Source organism: Sitophilus oryzae, unplaced genomic scaffold, assembly GCF_002938485.1.
Source record: "Sitophilus oryzae breed Bouriz unplaced genomic scaffold, Soryzae_2.0 scaffold_496_pilon_pilon, whole genome shotgun sequence".
NCBI lineage: Eukaryota > Metazoa > Arthropoda > Insecta > Coleoptera > Curculionidae > Sitophilus > Sitophilus oryzae.
This window is the reverse complement of record NW_022147080.1, coordinates 2,183,964-2,209,560: the sequence shown is the minus strand read 5'-3', so window position 1 is coordinate 2,209,560 and position 25,597 is coordinate 2,183,964. Positions and strand designations below refer to the sequence as shown.

General features: G+C 32.3%; 1 protein-coding gene across 3 annotated transcripts in view; it reads right to left on the bottom strand.

The window, feature by feature from the left end:
• The window catches only part of LOC115886792, a 91,305-nt gene that overhangs the window by 6,786 nt on the left and 58,922 nt on the right, over positions 1 to 25,597 (bottom strand). For all 3 annotated transcript variants that reach the window (XM_030906079.1, XM_030906078.1, XM_030906080.1), the window contains exons 2-9: positions 20,318 to 22,386; positions 18,411 to 18,493; positions 4,711 to 4,832; positions 3,695 to 3,878; positions 2,194 to 2,619; positions 1,195 to 1,395; positions 759 to 970; positions 503 to 692 (exon numbers count right to left, since the gene is read on the bottom strand). In XM_030906079.1, coding sequence (XP_030761939.1) covers positions 503 to 692; positions 759 to 970; positions 1,195 to 1,395; positions 2,194 to 2,619; positions 3,695 to 3,878; positions 4,711 to 4,832; positions 18,411 to 18,493; positions 20,318 to 22,377 — 3,478 coding nt within the window. In that variant the 5' untranslated portion in view covers positions 22,378 to 22,386. The remainder of the gene's footprint in view (positions 1 to 502; positions 693 to 758; positions 971 to 1,194; positions 1,396 to 2,193; positions 2,620 to 3,694; positions 3,879 to 4,710; positions 4,833 to 18,410; positions 18,494 to 20,317; positions 22,387 to 25,597) is intronic.

Here is a 25,597-nt window from a genome sequence, read left to right as displayed (position 1 = left end):
GCACCATAACCATAGATATGAAACGTTTCGAATGGAATAGACCGAGAGCCAGCTCGAAGAACCTAATCTAATCCACTGTTTTCAAGATCCCAATAGCGAGAACCTAAGTTGAAACACCTGGTACAGGGTTTTTCTTTGAAGATTTTACTTTTAGAAACATGTTTAAAAAATAAAAAGTATATGTTGTAACACAGAAGAATTATGCAACGAAGAATTATGCAAATGTTTATCAATAAAAGTTTTATCAAACTCTGTTTAAAATTGGCGCCCAACGTGGGACGCCAATTTATAACGGGGTTTTGTTATGGGTGTTTCAGGTCTTAAAACTCGAAGTTTGATTAAAACTAACATTTTTATTAACAAAGATTGACGTTACAAAACGTATTTCACTTAACTGTCTCTCTCTCCGAATAATGGAGTCGTCCAAGGAGAGGCGTTTCATAATTCTTCTGTGTTACAATGTTTAGTTTATCATATTATTTTGAGAATAAAATTTACTTACTTAAGACTGTCGAATTAATAACTTCCGGTATTTCGCACCACAGTGTTTTATTAAAACAAACAGAATTCCGTTTAGGAGACACTAATTCCATTGCCGAAGGCCTCAATTTGTTCTGGTTGGCAATATCTTTGTCAATTACGTCTTCGTAATTGTCAGAATCAAAGTCGGACATGGTATCGTAGCTGACTGACTACAAAAATAAAAAAAAAGAGCGTTAATTTCGTAGAGTTATAAAACTAACTGTTTTGATTTCTACCTCTTGAATGGCTGCATCGTAGAATTGATACAGTGGCTCGTCCTGTAACCTGAGTTGGATTTCTTGTTTAAGAGATTCATCGTTTTTGGTGTCGGTGCTGTTATTGCTTCCAGCATAGTAAATGTTGTCGTTTTTCATGTTGTTTACTGTCTCTTGGTCGTCCTGGTTTATGAAATCGGACGATTTTAGAACTGGTCTCGATATTTCCAAAGCTAAAACAAAATATAAGTGTCAAAAATCTGAATATAGCACCCAAAAAATAATAATTTAATTTAACTAAAATATTTTACATATATAAGACTCTGCCTTAAGACAGACAGAAGACAGAGAACTGAGTCTAGACGCTCTTCCGCTTTACCCGACACGCAAAACTGACAGGTAAAACGTTATGTGTAGGCCCCGTCAAAGTTCTTTGGGTAGCATGGGTTGTACTTACGTTTTATGGGAGTGCTGAGATTACTGCCACTATTCTCTGAAGAGCTGGTGCTCGCCGCTGAACTGGCTTGCAGCTCATATAACCCAACTTCTGCATACCAATAGGTGTTTGGTCTCTTATTGGATGAGCGACTCGTGTCTCTAAAAAGGCCACTTTCTGCATACCAAGAGGAAGTCTTTCCTGTACGAGCTGGATTAGGTTCTAGAAATAAATATTAATAGGTAAGATAACTCAGCAATTTTTTAATAACTCTTAAATTATTTAGTTCTTACTGAATTAATATAAGCTTAGGTCGTCTTAGTTACGCTAACCATAAATAGAGTCATAACTCCCTTGGGACATTATTAACGGGAATTAGATGCCATAATTCCCTCTACTACCTTTTATAGGTAACAACCATGAAATACAATAGAGCTTTTGAGTAATAATGTATGAAAATGGACACTCAGCTGTCAACTACTCTAATAATTTATTTACATCATTAATGTCACATGTAATAAATTTATAAGAGAACAATTTCATCAACATCCTCTGCTACAATATTTTTCTGCCCCAGCCACTGAAGGTATTTTTATATTCCTTTTGGTAAATGGATTCACTTTTAGGGTGTAAGTAACACTTGTCGTGCTTCTTCATCTTTTTTAATAGTTCCTCCATTTTAATGGAAACCCCAACGTGTGCCGAATTCGTGCAAAATGCGTTTTTTTTGACAAAAATTTAACTCGATTGACGACAACCGTCGATTTATAAATAGGTAATTTAATACAATACTTATTAACAAACAAATTTCCTACCAGCAACGTTAATACAAATATACCGGAAGATTAATAGATGCAACATTTGTGTCGTTTTTAAATGGGACAAAATATACTAAATTCAGTAAGAAATAAAATTATCTATGTGTATTAATAACCTCGGCCTTATAATTCCCTTGATATATAAATAACTATAATGGTTGGTATATTATCATAGAAATATAGTAGAAGCCTCAAATCTTACCTGGACGGACACTAGGAGCTGGCGGCGGTGGACTATTGGGCCTAGTTATCGAAGATCTACTCTTCCTCATCACGGGCGACACCAGTTTTTCAGTACTAGACAAAATACTTTGCTCGGCGTCCATTTTGTCGATGTTAATCGTATCGGTGACATAGAACGTGCTCTTTGTTTTGTTCTCGGCCAGATTCGACGTCAATTCGTTGGCAGATTCGGCCGATAATGACATACTTCGCCGGAATTTCGTGAGGAACCCTGCCTTTCTGGTAAGGGTCTTGGATCGGTCGGCGTCCTCAGGTTGAGATTCTGCGTTTTTCGGAATATCCACGTTTTGGTATGAGAGTTCGTTTTTCGAGATGGAAGACCTGGTATCTGGTTCGTTGGTGGGTAGCCTGGATTTAGAATCTGATTTTTTATCATCTTTGGATGCTGAAATGAAGGAGTATTTTATTGTAAGTCTTATATTGCTTTTAAAAAATACACATTAACGGAATTTTATTAACATATACAGTATTTATTAGCCAAGTGAAATAAATTATTTTCTAAATAAACCAAAAATTGAATAACATATAGGGTGTTGAATTTGTTCTATATTTAGCTAAAACATATATGTATATGTTACGGTTAAGGCCCGATATTCGGTTAATATCGACATTAATATCGACATTAATCCGGTTAATCTCGAGAATAACACAAAACAAAACAGCCATAAACTAAACCAAACCCAAACATTAACCGGACATCGGTCTTTAGCCGTAACATATATACAACAGGGTGTTGAAAAATCGTAGCGACTTCCCTATTATACTTGGCCCCACGTTGGGCACCAAAGATAACAGAAAAGTGAAATTAAAGACACCGTAGTTCTTTCACACAACTATCTGTTAAAAATAATAAAATAAACCCGTATACAATATGATCGACAAAACAGGGCGTCAGTGATGGCTATGAAATGAAGATCGCTGTCATTTTATATGTAAAATTATATGGGGAATGTCATCGATAATCATTTCCAACCAACTGGATGCCGTTTTTTTCGATCGTACTTTTCATGCGATAGAAAATTTTTAAGGACATTCATAAGCGCATAAAGACAATGACAAGAGATACATGTATAACACGTATATTTTATTATTTTTAATAGATAGATGTGTGAAAGGGAACTAGGGTGTCTTTAATTTTACTTTCCTATTATAAAACATATTTTCTTAAAAGTTTTAAGACTCTGTAGCTTTAAAACTATGGATTTCCAAACCCATGTTTACAGGAACTTTTTTTCATATTTTGAGATGAGCAATCACCCAATGAAGTTTGGCAGTGCATTTTCAAATTATACCAAAAAAAAAAAAACATTTAGTGAACAGATTATGTTAAAAAGTCTGTATGATTTTGAATCCAGTGGCGTTACACATAATATGTATATTTTATTTTTTGAAGTATTTCCGTATATTTGCAGAAAAATTGCATAACTAAAATGTTGTCAATTAATATATTGTCCACTGACCTGTGCTATCGGTATCAGTCTTTGACATGTGCTTCTTCATGCGAGTGAGTGATTTGGATATGTCCCGTGTCCAATTCTGTTTCAGCTTTTTCATATGTCTCCCGGCGAACTTGATGAGACCGCTGCCTTGGCTGTTTGGTATATTAGGCAGCTGATGATTTCCGATGTCAATGCCGCTATCATCCTGTAAATACTGTACAATATACCGGGTGTTTTTCAAAAGTGGTTCACCTCTATAACTTTTTTTATTTTTCCAGATAAAGAAAACGAGATTTGGCATATTAGTTTATGACATAAATCAGGAACGATTGGCGTATTTAATCTTTTTTGGTCACTTCCTGTTTCACCGGAAATTACTATAATTTTGATTTTTAAATGGTAAAATGATATTCTGAATAGAATGACATATAATATGTAAATTTTTGACATTTTCGCTTAAAAATGCCAAGATCCCAAGAGTGTGGCTGTGTTCAAACCACTAATTTTTATTCAGGACCCTTGGAAAAATATATTTTAGACATAAAGACAGTTTAATGTTTTTCGTGGCATCTCGTGGCCAGTTAAAAGATGCTCCAATCATATTAACAAAAAAATTGGTACCACATACTTGGTATTTCCGAGTCAAATTGTCACAGCCATTGCACTCTAGAATAAAATTTAAAATATAATTTTTAAGCAAAAATGCCAAAAATTGACATACGAGTATGATATGTAATTTTACTCAGAATGTAACTTTCTTCAAATGGAGTAAAAAAATACCGAAGGGATGATTTAGAAATCAAAACTTGTATTCGTTTCCGGTGAAACAGGAAGTGACCGAAAGTAATTAAATACGTCAATCAATCCTGATTTATGTCATATATAGGGGTAAAGCACTTTTAAAAAACACCCGTTATATACGGCGATTCTTCCGTATTGATAAAAAAATTAAAGACCAATATCTGTGGTAAAAAGGGTAATTCAAAATGTCTGATGTACTGTGTTTATATTAAGTAATAAATAAAAATTATACTTACCACTGTATCTGCTCTATCGTATGACATTTCGGACTCGATGTCACTTTCGAACGAGTCATCTGAGTCGAAATCATCGAACTTTGCAGTATTCAACGTTTCGTAGTAATGATCGGTTTCTTCACCTGCAAAAGAACAGTGTTTGATCTGCTTAGAACGTACTCTAGTAAACAATACTTAATGCATTTTAAAACGTTTAGAGAAAGTGACCAGGTGCATATAACATTGAGACTTTAACTTTTATAGATGTTTATATAATTATAAAAGAAAGGAATAATCGTAAATACAGTAGTAGCCGTTCTAAGTACAATGTCATGGAGAAAATGTTTAAAAATATCTTTTGATTTCGTCTGTGTTTAGAAGATATTTGGTATGCAGGAAAGCTCATTTGCATCAAAAAATAGCATAATATGCAAATTAAACACCATAAATTTGTGGTGTCTGAAATAATAAATAAATAATAGTCTATGCAATATATTTCTACCTTGTTAATGATATTGCATAAATCAGCTACTTTCCATATATATTTAATCAAAATTAAATTATTGAAACGAGCGTTTTTCAGTTTAATAACATTAAGGTAAACAAATCAATCAGTGGTGCATCTAGAGATGGGGCCTGGGAGGGGTAGTGGCAGTATTTAAGTTTATAGTACTACTACTAGGTTTAAATTAGTGATGGGAACTATCGAATGAATTAGACTATCGAATGTTTAATGAATGAATGATTTCAACTATCGAATGGTTTTATTCGAATAAAATCATTCATTCATTTGTATACTAAAGCATATGTGACAACCTCGCCGTGCGACTAAATGGTTATCGTTGAGCCACGACTATCGAATGCTTTTGATAAATGAAATTTAGTATTCGTTTGATTTTTGTATGCGTCAGTGCATTATTAGTTCTTAAATTTTGATAACTTCGCCGTATAAATACTGTGCTATTTTTGCGTTTATTAAAATAGTTAAAATACTAAAATAGTAGTTACTTTTTAATTTTATTTATTGACGATTGTGTGCATGTGCAGGTGGTCAAAATTTTTCCGAAAATTTGCGTGGTTTTCCGTAGTCCGATCTTTCAATTATTTAATTTTATATGATATATGGCCTATTTTTTAATGGGAAATTTTGAGAAGTAACAATTTTTAAGAGAGATGAGATGAACTTACAATTAATTTTAAAAATACATATTTGTATTTTAGATGTTTTAATAATATGAATTAGTTGAACTTAATAATCATATTTAAGTAATATGGTTAAGTAAATGGCTATCGAACTCAAACTATGGGGTGATAAAATTAAAATGAAAGTTTTACACGTGCCAATTTAAAAAGAAAGTTAACGATGTTTGTATTTTGTTTATGCTAATTCTCTTACATGCAGTTTTTTGCGAAGAAATATTTCATTTATTTTTTAAAGTAAATACCAGTAAAAGTAAATATAATTTTTAAACAGTAATATAAAGCACCTAATATAAATAATTTTGATTTCTAATTTTTGATTTATATTTTTCTTCCATTACATTGTATGCTTAGAAAATTAATAAATGTTTATATTTCATGATTTTAAAATTTGTTGTTAATATAACAAATTAGTTCTGTAATTATTATTATTATTTAATAAACCAACGTTGCCCCCCAAAAAATTTAGAGACTATATTATTTTTAAATAGGATCTAATATAAATAATTTTGACATCTAATTTGTTGTTTATATTTTGCTACTACTTAAAAAAAAAATATTTATATTAAATGATTTTAAATTTTGTTGTTAATAGGTATAACAAATTATTACTGTTATTATTATTTATTAAACCAGTCTTTGCTTAAAAACATTAAAAATCATTTTCCTACATTCAAAATAACAAGTATTATTGCAGTGTAACAACAGAATATTAATAAAATGCAGAATATATAGACATATTATCCCTAACTAACTAAAGTCAAACAATAATATTCTTTGCTAACATCAACTAATACCAAAATATGGCAACAACGCCCTTCATAATGTATTTTCTGTATAAATACTAGCACCTCAATAAAAAAAATAATGTGTCCTTATCTATATCTGACTCCGCAAAAAATCAAAGATGCCGGCTTCTTTCATAGCATTGCCACCGACCGCTGTCGGGTTTCTCGGAAAGAAACCTACGTCGCCGTGCGACAACTAAAATTCAGTTAATATTTTATTATAATCGATCCTGACGAATAAATGAATTTCATAAATGAATGAATTTTATAAATGAATGGTTTTTGCTGCCGAATTACTAGAATACAATATTTCAAGGCAGATGACGGATCTACTCGATAATTTTTATTCGAATAGTTTTCAACGAATGTTTTCTTACTAACTATCGAATTATTCGAATGAATTGCAACTATCGAATGTTTCGATAGTATTCATTCGATACTTCCCACTACTAGTTTAAACTTTAAACTGTGCTTTAAATTAAAATTCCGCTGAAAGGTAGGAAAAAATAAACATGGATTGGTCTGGATTTTGACTGGTATTATTAATTTCTTTTGCGACAATTTTATTTTATACAGCATTTGAACTTACACATTTCCTACTGAGAGGAAACTTCCCCCTCCCATACAATCTACAAGCCTGCGCCATACAAACTCAAATTGGCTAATATATCTGCTGGTGTATGGGGGTCATCTATTAGCGGAAAAGTTTTGAGAAACGATGTTCAAACAATAATTTTTTTTTGTAATTGTAATTGGAATGTATTTTTGTTAATCTTGTAATAAATAAATAAATACAGGGTTTTTACAATCATGACTTGAGCACAAAAACGAAACTTGCAGTGTACCGAGCAATAAAAATCCCCACCATGTTATATGGAAGCGAAACCTGGGTGCAGTACCGCCGACACATCAACGCTTTAAACAAGTTGCAACAGAGACACCTTAGACAACTCTTGCTTAGACAACGGCAAGAGGAAACCGGCTGGACAACCCAAAACGTTCAAGGATATTTTCCACGAAAACTTAAAGGGAATAAACATGCAGAATGAATGGGAAGAAGCAGCGCACAATCGAACGAAATGGAACAGAATTGTAAACTCAGTTAACAACGACAACCAAACAGTAAAGAGACAATAAAGCAATGAGATTTTTGAATGTCCGGAGTGCGGAAGAGAGATAACATCACGTATCGGGCCTTTCAGTCACAGAAAAGCTCATGAAAGAAAACGCCTTGTGCAACCATCTACTGATTTGTGTCAAATCATAGATTTAGTAAGAACAGATATCACATGAGACATTTTAACCCGATCAAACAATCGGAGGTTGACTACGTACTGTAAAAACCAACTGAGATAGAGAAGGCGACATTGCCACATCTCAAATTTGCGCCTATCTACACAGTTTGAATTACAGAAAAGGTGACTTTAAAACCTTTACCGGATATCAATAAATCTCAATTTCTTAATTAAATTAATAGTTTATTTTTAAAGAAGCATGCGTAATAATATATTATTAACCAGAGGATATATGCGTTACTATTAAAGGACATGTTTACTGTTTAATGTGCTGAAACGTCTAGAACTATTGGCAACGTCGCTGCTAGTCTTTCAGAATGAAATGAGCCGTCCGTCCCACCACCCCTCGCGACGGCCCTTGGTCAGGGTTCGGAAGTAGTTAATTAAGACGTAATTTACCTGATTAACTACGTGTAGTTTTTCTTCAAAAACTACGTCTTTTCCCGTTCATTATCTACATGAAAACTACGTTAATAAACTATGTATTGATATTATGAATAATTTTCCTTTGTATGAGGTGTTATAGAGATAATATGATGTAAATATTATATTTAAAGCCATATTTCTTCTGTTTTCTTAAATTCATTATGTGTTTTAAAGCTTCAACTTGTTATAACCTCACCTCAAACCTTTGATATTTGACATAGGTTACATAAACTACACCCTCTACATAAACTACATTAACTACATGTAATGTAGTTTATGTAGTTTTTAAAAGTAACATGTAGTTTTCCGAACCCTGCCTTGGTCCGTTATAGCGTACTACGTTTAGCTTGCGGTGTGTTTCAAGTCGGAATCAAGACAAAAGTGAACTTTTCAGTGTTTTTCGGTGGTTTTTGTTTTTGTTTAACGTACTTTTGAATCTGCGAATTCAGTACGGTACGACAGTGTCAACTGTGTGGAAAAATAAGCTCAAATTACCCGAATTTGTCTTTTCACAGGTGGGTATTGTTTTCACATTTTATATTTCCGTCGTCATTGTACATAGGCGTCCCACAAGGAGCCTCTCACAATCAAAATAATTTCTAATTATATTTGTAATTAATATATTAAAACAAGAACGTAGTAGCCGGTAATTGAATTATAATTCGTCTCAATTAGTACCGAACTGTGGTAGATCATAACAAATTTGAATATAAACGTTGCATGAAATTTAATTATAAGCCAGAGAGTGACATTTTTTTTCTTAAAATTGTGTCATTTTTGGTCATTATATACGATATTCTAAAGGAATTTTGCTCAACAAATAAACAAAGGTGTTACCCGACCTTTTTTACATTTTATCTGCCCCTTCGGCCTGGTTTAGACAATTTTTTACCACTGTACAAATACCTCTTCCTAGAGTTATTTGTACGGTGTGTTTACCTTTTTTTTTAGAATGGGACGAACTGTAAGTAATTCTTAGGCTACTAGTTTTATACATACCTATATACAGAGTGACCCAGGCCTCCAAAAAAGCTTTTTACCTATTGCTGCTCTCGCCATCTAGCACTCGCCAAGTAGTACGTTTTGTACTCAAATGCTATTTTCTGCTTTTCGTTTGTCGGATTGAGGAGTACAGCAAAGTCGGCCTGCCGATGGAGATAAATCTCCGAAACCGGCCGTCGAATGACTGTTCCCTTCAGTTTGATGAACTTAATGCCGAGAATAAGCATATATGTAGGGGTTAGGCCTTAATATTTTTTTTGCTTCTTGTATTTTGTTTATTTATACAAACCCTACCAAGCTTTGAGCTCCATCTACGGTAACGTAGATGAAGCAAACGTAATATTCATTATTATGCGATAAAAATCCCATACTGTAGCACACAGATTTGATACTTTTAATGATAAATGCCTTCTACTGAGAGACTAAAAGGTAATTGCCTCGTATCAGAGCCATCATAATACAAGAAGAAGAGCGAAAGTCAAATCTTGTCTTATATTTTCAAAAAAAAACAATTTTCTCATTAAATATTGATTTTAGGTATAAGAAGTTATTAATAATACAAGATTAAACAACTATTACACAGTACTTCACAGGAAGCTATCGGTTGCGAACTAACTAAATCGTTACTAATTACTAAATTTGAAGTTCTTTTTAAGATCAAAAAAGGTAAAACTAAAACCTAAACTATCATTTCAGATTAAACGGGAAGTTCTAAATAATGTTGTCTATTCTAAACAAGAAAACTTTATTTATAAGTTTTATAATATCCCTAATTAAATTTGGACTAAAAGATTATTTCTGTTTGCTGTAGGTAATTTTCTCAGGGAAATACGAAAATAAAAATGACTTTTTAAGTCAAAAAACGTCAAAAGGACAAGTTATTCCAAAAAAGGACTGTCCTTTTCAAAAAAGGACAGGTGGTAACCCTAGGTATTTCTGGAATGGAAATTTAATGGCAAAACTACAACTTTTGAACTAGTTTGAAAATATGTTCCGGCCACCTATGTTTACAAAAATGTCTAAAATGTGCTTTACCATTGCCTCCATATTCTGAAAAAAAATTGAAAGAAAAGTCACCAACCACAAACCTAATATAGAACTGTTCCGGAAGCCTGAGTCACCCTGTAAATATTCAAAAGTAACTGAAAGTTTAAATTGAAAATCGACGTTGGATCGATTTTCGAAAACCACCTACTAACGTTTCAACATAGGTATATGTGGCATATTAATTATATTATTATATTAGACCTTATAACAAAACTCATCTGACGAAAAGTGTTAATGTAGTATATTAATATGGAGTATAAATTTTACTATTTAATTTACATTTACTTTACTAGTTAAATTCATTCCAAAAAACGATACGCCACTGGCCAGTAGAACAGTCCAAATGCGCCTAGTTGCCGGGGACGGAAATTTTAGACTTCTCTGTCTCTTCTGTCCTTGTTTGACACATTGGAATGTTTGATACACTACCAACGAGTATTTATGAATGAGATGCTCGGTCTATCTTTATAATGTCTTTGTGTCAAATACTCGTCAGCGAGTATGCATGTATGTAAATAAATAAATAATTAATCGCTATTAAAAACTCTTCTCTTATAACTTTAAAATTGCATAAAAGGAGTTTATCAGATATCAGAAATATCACATTTTCTGGTATATACAGTTGTAGGAATAATCTTGGTAGACTTGATAATATATTACTATACTCGTTTTTTTTCTCAGGTAAGATTTCGACAGACGATGACAGAAGAAAAGCAGATGACGTCCCATACCAATCTATTTATTTTACTAAAAAAAGTTTCTAATAATTTTTAAGTTAACTCTGGATGGGTTTAAATATAAATTCGTCATGCGTCGTCACTTGTTGTTTTTAACCAGTTTTATTGGTTTATTTCAAAAATGACAGATCGTATTTCAATTTTATTGGTTTGACGGAACGATGAACGACAAACGGACGCCGATGCGTATGAACTCGCCTTTAGATTTTTGACGTTTGTCAAAGTCTTGCCAAATTATAGGTTATAATTTTGTGACAACTTTTGTCAAATACCCTGCGTTTTGGAAGATGATGCATTTTGATTCGTGTTATTACGTGTGTTTTGTGTCTTTTGAAGTCAAGTGGAGGAAAAATCGAGTGAAAATTAACTGTAGAACCCAGAGCACAGTTTATGGTTAATACTCGCTGCCCAGGCAGAAAGTCTTATACAGATACACCAATAAAGTTACTATCAATAAAGTTCGTATACCATCTCGTCGTAGATAAGTGCATCTCGAATATGGTAGAAGGACCATACTAAACACATACTAAAAACTGGAGTAGCTGTAAAATATCGACATCACACGATAGGTAAATAATGGATTTTAGTACTGCAGAAAAAATAATGTCAAAAGGTACTGATTTAAAAAAATTAAGATTAAAGTTAATTAATCAACCTGTGCGGTATAAAATTTGGTAAGTGTTATTATTAATAAAATAGTTTATTTTATTTATGTTGTTTTATTTATTCCTGCGGAATATTACAAATTTGTATTTGTACATAAGTTATATTGATAAATATAATCATAAATGCGGGAAGTTTCATAAAGCTTGAAAGTAAGAAATAGTTCTTTTTTATATTTTTTGGTATTTGGTGTCTTGTTTTTGTTTGTTTTGTATTAACACATACCTTTTTTATTAAATAAAATAACTCGATTACATTATTTCAGTTTTATATAGTTTTTCTCACAATATTTTGAAGTTACTTGTCAGTCAAATTTTAAATACATATATTAATTTCCTGCTATGAGTTCCAGTTGTACCAACTTATTTCTTTGTAAAATAAAATAAACTACTTTGAAATTAAAATGACAGACACATCTATCACTGTCAAGGATCTTCTCGTTGGACAGACTATACACTACCGTTGCTTAGTTTAAAACATAATCTGTTCATTTTTCGATTTGTCCTTATTTGAAATGTGGTTATTTCGTTGGATTCGGAAGATACCTTGGACGGAGTACATGTCAAATGACTCCGTATTACCAAGAGGGAGACCGTCGTATAATAATGTAAAGAAAATCGGCAGACTTTGGACATATTTTCAGGAAGGACAAACACCATCTACTACATCATAGAAGGTAAAATTGAAGGAAAACGAGGTCAAGGCAGAAGACAGATGTCGTGGATGAGAAACATAAATGATTGGACAGAAATAAATGCTGAAACATGCGTTAGAACAGCAGAAAGACATGACGAATTCGCCAGTCTTTAAGAGGCACCAGAAGACAATCAAAGATCACCCAAGAGCACCATTGTTTTGATATTTGAGTATTGATACAACAGATTGATACATGTCAAAATAAAACTGATGAGTTCAGCTTGATTTTCATGCATCCGTTGTCCGACGATACGATATTAATTTTATTGGTTGAATTTAAAGACTTCGATTGGTTAGAAAATTACACAGTTTTTAAATGTATTGCATTTTCATGCCTCCGTTCATCGGATGTACGATTTGCTTGCGATTATGTTGTCATTTTATATTTTCATTTCCATAACGATTTCGCTGCTTTACTTATAGTCTAAAAGAACAAAGTTTTAGAGAGAGCATTTTAAGAAAGCCGATTCTTTAAAATATCTTTTACTATGATCCATTGAACAGAGTGCGGACCGTCTGGCTGCCGGTAGACGTTGCGTTCACTACTGCGCATCCATATCTGTATTCAACATCTGTTCATTACTGCGCATCACAAATTCGCCCTGTATTTCATGAACTAGGAGGATAGGACAAACATATGTGTAGCATATTTAGTTTTATAAAAAAGTAGCAAAGTAATGTGAAAATCGCATCATTGTATCTCTACTCATAAACGAGAAATCCCATAAAACATACGAAAATGGGATACCCTGTTCATATGTGATGCGCAGTAGTGAATCGCAGTAGTCTACCGGCATATAAAAAAACAGCTTTCTTAAAATTCTTGTTTTCCCGACGCCGACTGTGCTAGCTCTTGTACTATTATATTTCTATTAAGGTTAGATTAAATATGTCAAAAAAGTGTCAACACGTCCGTTATCGCACGATCTTTCTCCGTTGACGGGTTAGAGGAGCAAAAAAAAAATAAGTGTGAAAAGTGGCGCGAAAACGCTATGACCAATCAGAGAGCTGTCGGACCATCGTATCAACGAATTACGATGCATGAAAATCAAGCTTTAGTAGCTTCAAGTTGGATAGATAAAAGATACCAATAAGCTGTATTTTCATAAACCTAAGATCTTATCTATTTATCTACCTATATAAAACGATATTTCTTGACTTTCCAGGCTCTCCTCGAAAATCCTATTCCTTATTTTCGGCAAGTCTTTCTTCTTCCGAATTTCTTCACCCGCTTTTTCGAAAATTTCCACTTCGTTTTCGTTTTCTTCTTCGATAACATTCTCACTATCAAGTATTCGCTTGATCCTAACAGAATTTGCATCTCGAAATTCTAAGAAAACTGTGGTTGGTGATGAGACACAAACACGATCTCCGATGTTTCTACGGCGTTTCCTCAGGATAGTCGGACCTGATCTCGGTGGAGGTACGGGTGCGGGTACTTCCGAATAATTCTTCGGCCCATTTTTCGGTTTTTTGGTGTAAAAAATCGATGAATTCGAAGGCTTATGGTGGGTTGGTTGGTTTACATACATCATTCATTTTAAATCCACATTTATTTAACAATATTTCACACTAATTCAAACGCCTACAATTTGATAAAGATGATATTATTTAATTTTGCTGCAAGATAATAATTGGTTTGTTTTATGCCCTACCAGCTTATTAGGTAAGTATCTCGGTAAGTATGATCTACACTACTTATTGTAGAAAATTTTGGACAAATAAAGAACAAAACTATATTTTCAGTTATTTTATCCACAAAATAAGGCGCTAAGATACTATGAAATCTTTGTCCATAAACTTTCTTACTCTAAATATGCTTTAAACTAATATAGGTACTTTAAACTACATCAAAATCATTTAAAAATATTTCCATTATGTACTCTTACAATGAATATTATTGACAACCAAATTACTTAAATCCCATTAACATTGCAACGTTAACTAATTTTAGTTAAACTAAAATCACTAAAAAATAATAATTTAAAATTGGAGATCAAATAAATATACTGGTAGGAGATAAAATATCATTAACGTATCTTGATAACAATAAAAACAAACAAAATACCTACATTTTACAAACACTGGCAATTTAGTATTTCAACAGAACTATTTCATTTTTAAAACATGCTAAAGAATTTCTGTAACAATTGTGGGTTTATAACAGTGACCTTGTAGGAGGCAGCGTTAACTTGTCTTGTCCTTTTAGAGCAAAACTCGCCCATCAAAGACTATTCACACCGCTTATGTCATGATCTAGAATAATTCCAACAATCAAAAACATCAGTGAATATCGTTATAATTTTTTTATTGTACCTAGATGTACTGAGATTAAGATTTAGAACTGGTTATAATTTTATTGGTTACATTAAACAACATACTGACTAATACTCGTTATATAAACATTTTACCAGTTTTCTGTTATTACTTTGTGAGTAATTTCTCTGTTAATATTGGGTATATTTCTAAATTACTAATTATTGATTACACGAATGTCAATGTCAATCAATAATAATGACACATAATGACAAGACAAGATAAACAAAGATACCCTATTATGCGTCACTGTCTACCGCATGATAAAAATCCATTTACGTTCACAAATTACCAACAATTAAGTCACTTTTAATCACTGTAACTTTGCGCACATCACTACAACATCCAGGATTCGCGTAAAACTGTTCGATAAAAAATTGTGACTCCGAAAGACTTTCACTTCACTTCGTCACACGAGCAAAGTAACGAAACGAACTTATTTTCAAACGTCTGCCGTTTGCAACCAACGAGAATTACTAAAATATTAAAATATGCATCCGTAACGATCTCATCCCGTCACTATATTGTTTTCGCGTTTAAAAATGGCCGTCCATCGTTAAAATTATGAAGAAAATGAAAAAGTTTCCCGTCGTCGAGTGTTATGAAAACAAAGGAATTTCTGCGATGGCACCGTCCTTGTCTGGCTCACGGCGAACTATAGTTCGTTCTCGCACAGAATCGTTACCGAAGAAAAGCGAAATTGACGCCGGCCATGGACGCTAAAACATCGTTGTCAGATCTAACAGAATTTCTATATCTTATGTAATTTTTTAATATTATATTTAGCTCGGTTTGGCTCGGTCCATTCCACGCAAGGACTTATCGTATGATTTGCTTGCCCCGACAAAATCTTGCAGATAAAACGTACATACCAAATTGTGTCTAAATTACGACTTGTCATTTAGTCTGCTTTTGTAATCTGTTATATCATCTTGGAGGAAACACTGTTGTGATTATGTAGTTTTGCTATTTGTTTAAATAAGTTAAACGTCTTAACTACATGTCTACTAGAATTTCTTGTGGTGTCTTGGTCGTTCAGAAAATTAAGTAAATTAGAATACCATAGAGACGATTTACAAATAATCCTCATCCCCAACAGCCGAACGAAGTTTCGATAATTCTTTTCTGTAAAGAGTTCTAAGAGAATTATTTTTTTCGTTACTGTATCCCCTAGTCGCTTCAGGGCCCAGGTCCTTGAATTTTTCGGAAATAATCTCGTAGGTCTGATTTTTCTTTTCACTGTCACTGTATTCTTTGATTTCACTGGCCATAAGCAAAAGAAACTCTTCTACAAATGAACAGTGACGCATCTAGAGATTAAGTCTGGGAGGGGGGGGTAGTGGTTAATATTTAAATAAAGTACTAGAACATTAATTTTTTGCTGAAAGATATTGTGACTGCGGAAATAGATAAACTTGGATTGGGCTGGCTTTTCTATTTTAATTTGTATTATTAATTTCTTTTGTGGCAATTTCATAATATACCACCTATTTATACATTTCTCTCTGAGAGGGGTAGGTTGGTTTGGGTTGGGAACTACGCTTAATATAATTTACATACGTCCAATGTCTAATACAGGGTGTCCCAGAAATAAGTGCAAGTATTTTAAGGGGTGGTAGATCTCGATAAAAGAAACATATTTTCTCTTTATCGTTTTTCAAATAAGTCCAAAATAACGGAGTTATTTTACTTTGAAAATTTCCAAAAAAAATGATTTTTTGCTAAAATTTTAAGAACCACTGGACCTTTACTGTATTTTCTTTCTTGTAAATTTAATCTAATACCTATATGTTGCCATATTATCAAGATATTATGTTTTTTGACTAAAAACTAAAAAAAAATTCCAAAAATTTTTTCAAAAAATTTCGAGATTTCAAAAAAAAATTTCGCGAAAAAAGAACTAATAGGCGTATTTCTGGGGTTGAACTACCAGTTAAAATACTTGCACTTGTTTCTGGGACACCCTGTATAGTCTATCCAATGGGAAGGATCCATGACACTGGCAGTTGTGTCGGTCTAATTGTATGCAAACTGTATTTTCCGTAATTTTTTGGATGACGTCTGTTGAAATATTCTGTTGAAAAAGCTGACTGGCTGTCTAAATGAATTTTAATAATCTATTATTAAAAAAATTGAATGGCTAAAGTAAACTTGGCAACACGGCTGTAACCTCGAGCGCGACCACTGTGTTGAAGCAACCTGTTTAAATAAAATGATAAAGGTTGTAATTTACTAATTGAAGAAACGATTGCATAAAAATACAATGCTTGTGTGCGTCGAAAAACATTTTCAAGTTGCTTCAGCGGTACCCTAGCTGTTGAATATCAATGAATCTTTGTTGATTTAACGAAAAATATAATCAGTTCCGGATTATAAAACACTAGCGGTTATATGATACTTTTAATTACGTATGATATAGATAATAAATACTAGTAATGCATATTAATTAGTGTATATAAAACTAGAAGCACTGTCACTTTCTCTATTTAACGTGAGCGAAATACGAATTTATTGAGTTTTATTTTTTTAACGTTTGAATTCAGGTTCGAAGAAATGTAGTAATCTATAGAAAGCTTATTTATCTATATTTTTATCGCTTTAAGTTTTATTATATTTTTAACAAAACGATGATTAATACAGGGTGAGTCTTAAATAGGAGCAAATATTTTTATGTATATGGGGTGGTATATTTCGACCCCAGGAACACGTCTGAGGTTTTTTTTTTCGCAAAAAAAGGATGTTGAAAATCGTGCCTATTCTACCGTATGATAAAAAAAAACGGCATCCAGTTGGCTGGGAAATGACGATCAATGACATTTCCCATATAAATCCCATAGCCATCGTTGACGCCGTTTTTTCTCGATCATACGGTATTTTTCTATATATTTTAGAAAACTTTTTAGAACTGCCTGTTCACCGCAAATTTTCTGACAGATAATTTTTTAATCTCTAATATTACCATGGTTACGGCACTAAAGGGCAAAAATCCGGTGGTTCCCAAAATTTTTTAAAAATGAATATATTTTTTTAAATTTCAAACTTTAATAACTCGGTTAATTTAGGCTTATTTGAAAAACAGAAAGGAGAAAAGAGATCTACCAGCCACGAAAATATTTGCACTTATTTAAGACTCACCCTGTATAATAAATTAGCCTTAAAAATAAAATTTTTACATATTTTCAATCAGTTTTTAAATAATAGAAAAAATCTTGAATGATGAGAAATGAAGTTAAATAATGAGAAAAAAAACTGTCTATATAGGGATGTCTACAAGTATCGATAGCTCAAAATATCAATATGGGAATTTAAAAAATCGATATACATAATAATGTAATAAATAAATAACTCGGAAAAAAAATCACACTAAAATACTAAGAAGGCGCCTGTTAATATATCAAAGTATAATTTACACAGTTATACAGTCATTATATTGCCTCATAAACATATTTTATAAACAAATATTAAAATTCAAATATACAAACGATATTTAATGATTTTTGTTCCAAAAGTGGACATCCCTATGCCTAGAGAATAAATTAAAATCCACTTACCAAGTTGATCGCCAGAAATTTTCGAGGTCTTCGAGAGTAATTCGGACCAACCAGATTTCTTCATTCGTTGTCTTTCCCTGACACTGAAAATTTTTTAATGATATTAAAAGATTTTCTGAGTAGGCATTCCGTTTTTTGTAATATTGAAATGAAAATTTATAGGTTATATTTGCCGTAACAATGCTTGTTTATTTAATATTCAACAGTAATTTAAATAATTACTGGTAAAATAAAATATAACAAATGATTACATAGGCAACCAGACATATGAAGAATAAGAAAATTCAAATTTACTATTCGATGTTCATCATAAAATAAATTCATTTAGTTTAGAAATACATATTTGGTTTAGGCGTTTTTGCAAAATTACTAAAATTATCTCAAACAATTTAAATCTAATGTTATCTGTTTATTAATTAAATAAACCAAAAGTTAATTAATATATGATCATAAATAACTTAAACAAATGACTCAGTTTGATTACTAGAAAAAGTTAAGTTATTTTAATAAAACCAAACAAACCTATTTTTATCAAAAATTTGTGAAATGACTCATCTAGTAACTATGTTTAATTAATTTTATATATTATAAACTTTGACTGGCATTATCAAAATTATTCTACTTTAAACAAGAACACCACTATTTATTCATGAAAATATATGAGGTATGATTCTAGTTTTTAAAATAAAAAATATTTATAGTAAATAATAAAAAAATAATATATATTATTGCCACAGTTTATAAAATATAATATACCTTTTAATCTACATGAAGTAACGACTTGCTCTAGAAAGTTGCTTTTTTTACTAAAAGATAGCTACTTGGCTCTTCTAAAAACTGTCGTCGCCGGATTTTTTGTTTTTCATTTAATTAAAAAAAAATAAAAAGTATTTTTTTCCCTTATTGTCGTGGCGGATGAGCCAGGCTTCAACTAGTAATTAATATTTTTTATAAACTGTGGTACCGGTTTATGCATCGGCTCAGGACATATACAGGGTGAGTATTAAATGAATGTGCTTAAATAAGTGCAAATATTTCTAGGGGTAGTAGTTTCGTCCCAAGAAACACGCCTATGACTTTTTTTCGCGAAAAACATTTATTGATAATTGAATTTTTGAAAAAAATTCATATAAATTTTTTTCTCAAAATTTAACAAAAAATACATTTTTTTAAATTTAACAGTAAAATAACTCGGTTTTATTCTTTTTTTAGAGTTGAAAAACGATAAAGGGAAATGTTTCTTTTACCGAGATCTACCAGCCCTAAAAATATTTGCACTTATTTAAGACTCACCCTGTATAAGAAATCCCATGTAAATTTTAAGAGCGTCGTTTATTTTATCCCCTATTTATTTTAGAGGAAACTTTTAATGGAACTTATTGAAGTAGTGGATTTAAAGTACCGCTAAGCCGTTTTTAAATTATTTTCAAAATTATTAAGCGCTTAAAAAAAGTAATTTGTAATTTGTACAGCAGTAAGACACTCTGGCCACTAGTAATTTATTAAAAAATAAATACTTCAGAAAAACTTCTCCACCACTATACAGGGTATCCCAGAAATAAGTGCAAGTATTTTAAGGGGTGGTATATCTCGATAAGAGAATCATATTTTCTCTTTATCGTTTTTCAAATAAGCCATACTTTAAAAATTTCCAAAAAAATAATTTTTGCTAAAATTTTGAGAACCACTGGATCTTTTCTAGATTTTCTTTCTTGTAAATTTAATCTAAAAAAAATTCCAAAAAAACTTTCAAAAAAGCGAAAAACCTCATAGGCGTGTTTCTGGGGTTGAACTATACTACCAGTTAAAATACTTGCACTTATTTCTGGGACACCCTGTATATACAAACTGTTCCCAGTTTTTTTAATCATTCCAAGTCCTTTCTAAAAAAGTATACATATACTTACATGATAAATTTGTTTTTCTCATCATCATTATCACTCATATCCTCCCATTCATCACTCCTGTCCGAAACCCGATCACTACTAAAGTCACTGGCAGTCTTATAATAAACTCCTTCAACGTTCACATCCCACATGGGCAAAGGCTTTCCATACAAACTATTACTCTTGTGGTCAGATGATAAAACACTGTCTCTGTTAGATCCACTATCTGTCAGTTGTGACCCATTGATACTTTCGTAATATCCATCTTTCCTGGACTCAGTGTAGATGGACTCATAGCAATTATAAACGTTCTCTTCCTGTCTTGTTGATGATGGAGGTCGTGGAGGTAACGGTTCTTGAAGCCTGGAAGGAATAGAATGGGCTGGAAGAGTCTCGTAGATGTTTTCCTTAATTTGGTTACGTCCGGAATCTTTTTCAGGAAGATTTGAGCATATTGGTTCGTAACCATCATCATTTCTGATTGGCACGACGGGTTTCAGTTCTTCATAGATCTTCTCCTCGCTATTTTTGATAATTTCCTCGTAATACTTCTCTTCAGGAACCTCCTTCGAAGGACTATCAGGTCTTATAATCTCCTCATACAGTTTTTCCGTTTTCATAACCTCCATTTCATTGACAGGCTTGGTAATTTCATCGTAACCTTTGAATTTCTCGTCGTTGGTGTCATTAATTGTTACAGAAGAACCGATTTCTTCGTAATCGGCCAAGGTATCGTTATCACAGTTCGTTTTGATTGAAGAAACAGGCCTCTTCCCCATCAATTTAGGAGGTAAAGCTGGCTTGGTGTCGACGTTTGGTTTAGGAGGTATATCTGGAGGTAGTTTCCTTGTGTCTTCCGGTGTGCCAACTTCACTAAAACTAGTTCTAGTAGACGTTGAAGATTTCTCCCTCCAAAGGAACGAACAGTTAGGCTGAATAGACGAGTTTCTTAGTTCCTTGTTGATGTTGTCCACGGACTTAGATTTGAGCGAGTCCGTTGGTATTTTTCGAAGATGCAATGTTTCGTACATGGAGTCGCATCTTCGTTGAGGTAACACAGCGGGAATGTTAATAATTTGTACTATTTCTTCGTCTCCAAACTCACCACTTTCTTCTTTAGGTTCCTTATTTGTTGTTCCACTATCTGTTTGAGTCAGGTGACTGTTGTCAGCCGCTTTCACAGGTGTTGCGTTTGGAGAAGGTCTCCTGAAATCCCTCAAAGTGGCCGATTTTTCTGGAATTTCCGGTTTTGGTTTCGGTGAAGGCTTCAAGGTGGATGTTTTGGTTTCGGGTTTAGTAGGTGACAAAGCTGTAACAGCAGATTTTTTCTCGAAAATCTCTATAGCTGCCCTGACTGATGTTCCGTTAGGAGAAGTTTCAATGATGGCTTTCGGCACGTTTAGAGTTCTGTTTAAGCTCAAAGTAGTGGGTCTCTGAATAGGTGTTTCGGTGAGTTTTTCCCTCCCCCAGCTCCCCTGTCTTTTAATACTGCTTTTTCTAACGGGTTTCGTCTTGATTATTACCAAATTCTTCCCTTCGAGAGCTGGTTTCGTTTTCACGCTCGGTTTTCGAGACACTTTCGAACCTTCTCTCTGCACCAACGTTCTTTTAACCTTATCCGTATCACTATCACCACGTTTCACCAACATCCTCATTTGTTCCCTGGAAACATTCTGATTTTCCACCATTTCGTTGAACTTTTTTGTCAATTCCGCTACTTTATTGGTCGGTATGTTAGCTATACGTTGTATTCCTACGTTCCTCTTATGCAATGACGACTGTTTTTTGATCTTAAAGCTGATTTTCTTCGGCACAGTTCTTTTGTGGTCCAGTAACTGCCCCAAAACTATCGATTTCTCCTCCATCTGCTCATCCTCGGGCTTCTGGTCTTCGATGGATACATGGAGGAAGGCCTTTTTCGACTGTAGGATGCTGTGTTTGAGCTTCTGGGAGTGTAGGAACGAGCGGTTTGACTGGAGGTGCGAGATTACCGGGTAGATTGTCACGTTGGGGTAGGGGATGTCGAAGATGAGGGGCGAGGTGTCAAACGCGACGGGTTTCTGGCAGTTTACTGTTGTCATAGCGGGTATCTGGAAGGAGAAGAGAGAGATATAATCAGAGAGATAAGATATCGGTCGTAAACAGATGTATTTAAATTTATTAGGTTTCGTGTGCGATAAGCATTGTTTTACGAGGTCGTACGAGTTTATATCGATCTGGGTCGTACTAAGAGATATATTGATCAAATAAGAACTTCTCAGAAGTTTGATTATTTGGATTAATCGTTCACATATGAGAATCTATTCAATAATAATATATTGTTTTATTAGAAGTAAAAATTATACTTTTTATGGCGAGGCTGTACGTTTGATATTACAGGAGAGGTACAAAAATCATTTTTACTCCGAATAAAACATGCTATTTTTTTTTCAAACGTCACAAATAATTTTTTAAACAATTTCAAACGTTGCAAATTATACAAAAAGATTTAAATTTAATACCTTGTAAGTACTTATATCTCGAAACAATAGTTACGGATCGTTGAATTTGACACTTTATGTCAGTTTGATAATACATTATCGTACTGTTGTGCTTAGACTGCTTAGGCGGAAAAGTGATTCACTTTTATGCCTAGGCGTTAAAATGGCGTTTTTATATTGTCAATCACGTCGCAAGAAATAATACTTTTGTGACGTTAGAAAAAATAAATTAAACGTTCCAAATTATATAAAAGGATAATGTAATACCCTTGTTTATATATTATTATTACATAATCAAGGGTACTACCTTGTAAGTTGTAGTGCTTCACTTTTATGCCTAGTCGTTAAAATGACGTTTTTATATTTTTTAATCACGTATTTTAATCACAAAAAAAAATATTTTTTTAAAATAGATTTGTCTGGAAATTTCTTACTTTTTTGTAAGTTAAATAATATTTTTTTACAAGTTTTTATATGAAAATCGGTTGCCATTTCAATGATTAATCCAAAATAGTTGTTTCAAATTTTTAAAACGATTATGTTTTTAGCAGCATAATAAATCATAATCATTAATTTCCCAAGTGAAAAATTCATTATGAAATTTTCAACTAATTCTCAGTTTTTCTTAAAAGTTGTTGCAGAAAAAGAGAAAAACAACATGTTTCATTTTCAAAATAAAAACGACAATTACTGTATACACATGATTTTTTTTTATTAATTTTGCTTTAGTTATACTTTTGTTTATATATTTTTAAAGGGTTATACAAAAGAAATGCTTGACAAAATCTAAAATTGGATCAAAATTGTGTTGACTTACAATAAAATACAGTGTGTTCCGTTTCAAAAAGTGGATCTCTTTTTAACTCACTCCAATTTTAGTATGTATAAAACTGGTTTCGAAGACGATCCTCACAAAATATTTCCGGTTAAAAAAGGTAAAAATAATATGAAAATTTAAATTCAAAAGTGGTCCTATTATGTAATAATATTTTTGGAATGGGAATTGAGAATTACTATTTGGTAAATCCACTCAGTGAAAGAATATGGAACATTTAATTTGAAAACTTCATCTTTAATGTGATAATATATTTAAATCGCCCTGTATATTGTATATCTATGATTTTTTTTTTAAAATATAGGCTGTTATTGTCTGCATATCTTATAAAAAAATATAATCTCAAATAAACAATTTTAAAAACTTAAGTGAAACGCTACTTAATCTTCGAAATATATTTTAATTTAAAATTCTGAAGAGTTTAAATCCTGAAGCCGTTCCTGCGAATATTTAACCCAAGAATAGAGTATTCTGATAAGATAATCGGTTAATATGAGCTCGGATATTTTTGCGACTATAACACCAACCTTGTTTGTTTTCTAATTACGTTTACTATAAAATTTATTGCACCACAGTATTCGAAAAACAAGGAACAAGCCACATTGCATAAATTCTTGACAATGGCGAATGCGCCAGTATTGTTAGAACCCCGTTGCAATTTCAATATTTTCAATATTCACAGGTGGATTTATCCTTTTCTGTTTGAAACTGATATGTGCAATTTGGTTTTGTGGATTTCCCTGTTTTTGTTATTTTCTCGACTTTCAGGTCGGTTTTAAATGGGATTTAAGAAAAAAATGTTCCCAAATTTTCCCAAAAGTGTTATTAAATTTATCTCATTGAGCGCTTGATTTTTTTTGTTATTATTACAAAATTATTCTTCAGAATATTTATTTATGTACCTACTGCAGAATTTTACTGCTGCGTTTTTGCTCTGTCTCGGGGTGTCTCGCTGGACCTCGCATTTTTTGTGGCGCCTCGGGTCCCCTCGGCGAGGGCATTAAATCGCTGCCTTTGACTATACAGGGTCTTCCAGAAATAAGTGTAAGTATTTTAACTGGTAGTATAGTTCAACCCCAGAAACACGCCTATGAGTTTTTTTTCGCGAAAATTTTTTTTTGAAAATTCGAAATTTTTTGAAAAATTTTTTGGAACTGTTTTTAGTTTTTAGTTAAAAAATATAATTTCTTGATAATATAGCAACATAGGTAAGAGATTAAATTTACAAGAACGAAAATCCAAAAAAGATCCAGTGGTTCTCAAAATTTTTCCAAAAACAAAAAATCATTTGTTTTTGGAAATTTTCAAAGTAAAATAACTCCGTTATTTTGAACTTATTTGAAAAACGATAAAGAGAAAATATATGTTTTTTTTATCGAGATCTACCACCCCTTAAAATATTTGCACTTATTTCTGGGACACCCTGTATAAATATATACAATAAATTAAACAAACTAACTAAATAAATTCATAATTTACTTTTCGGTAAAGACACCGGATTTTGTCCGGATTTCACTTGTCTGAAATTTCCAAAAACTTGTGTATACAGGGTGTCCCAAAAATAAGTGCAAGTATTTTAACTGGTAGTATATTGCGGCCTCAGAAACACGTCTATTAGGTATTTTTTTTTAAATTGAAAATTTGGAATTTTTAAAAAAAAATTTGAAAATGTTTTTTAGTTTTAAGTTTTTAAAAAACAGAATTTCTTGATAATATGGCAACATAGGTAGTAGCTTAAATTTACATGAAAGACAATCCAGAAAAGATGTAGTGGTTCTCAAAATTTTAGCAAAAAATCATTTTTTTTGAAATTTTCACAGTAAATTTGGACTTATTTGAAAAACTGTAAAGAGAAAAATTGTTTCTTTTGACCAGATCTACCACCCCTTAAAATAATTGCATTTATTTCTGGGACACCCTGTATAGAAACCTCATTCAAAAGGAGTGTCAATTCTTTTCATAATGACGTAATTATCGAAACCTCTT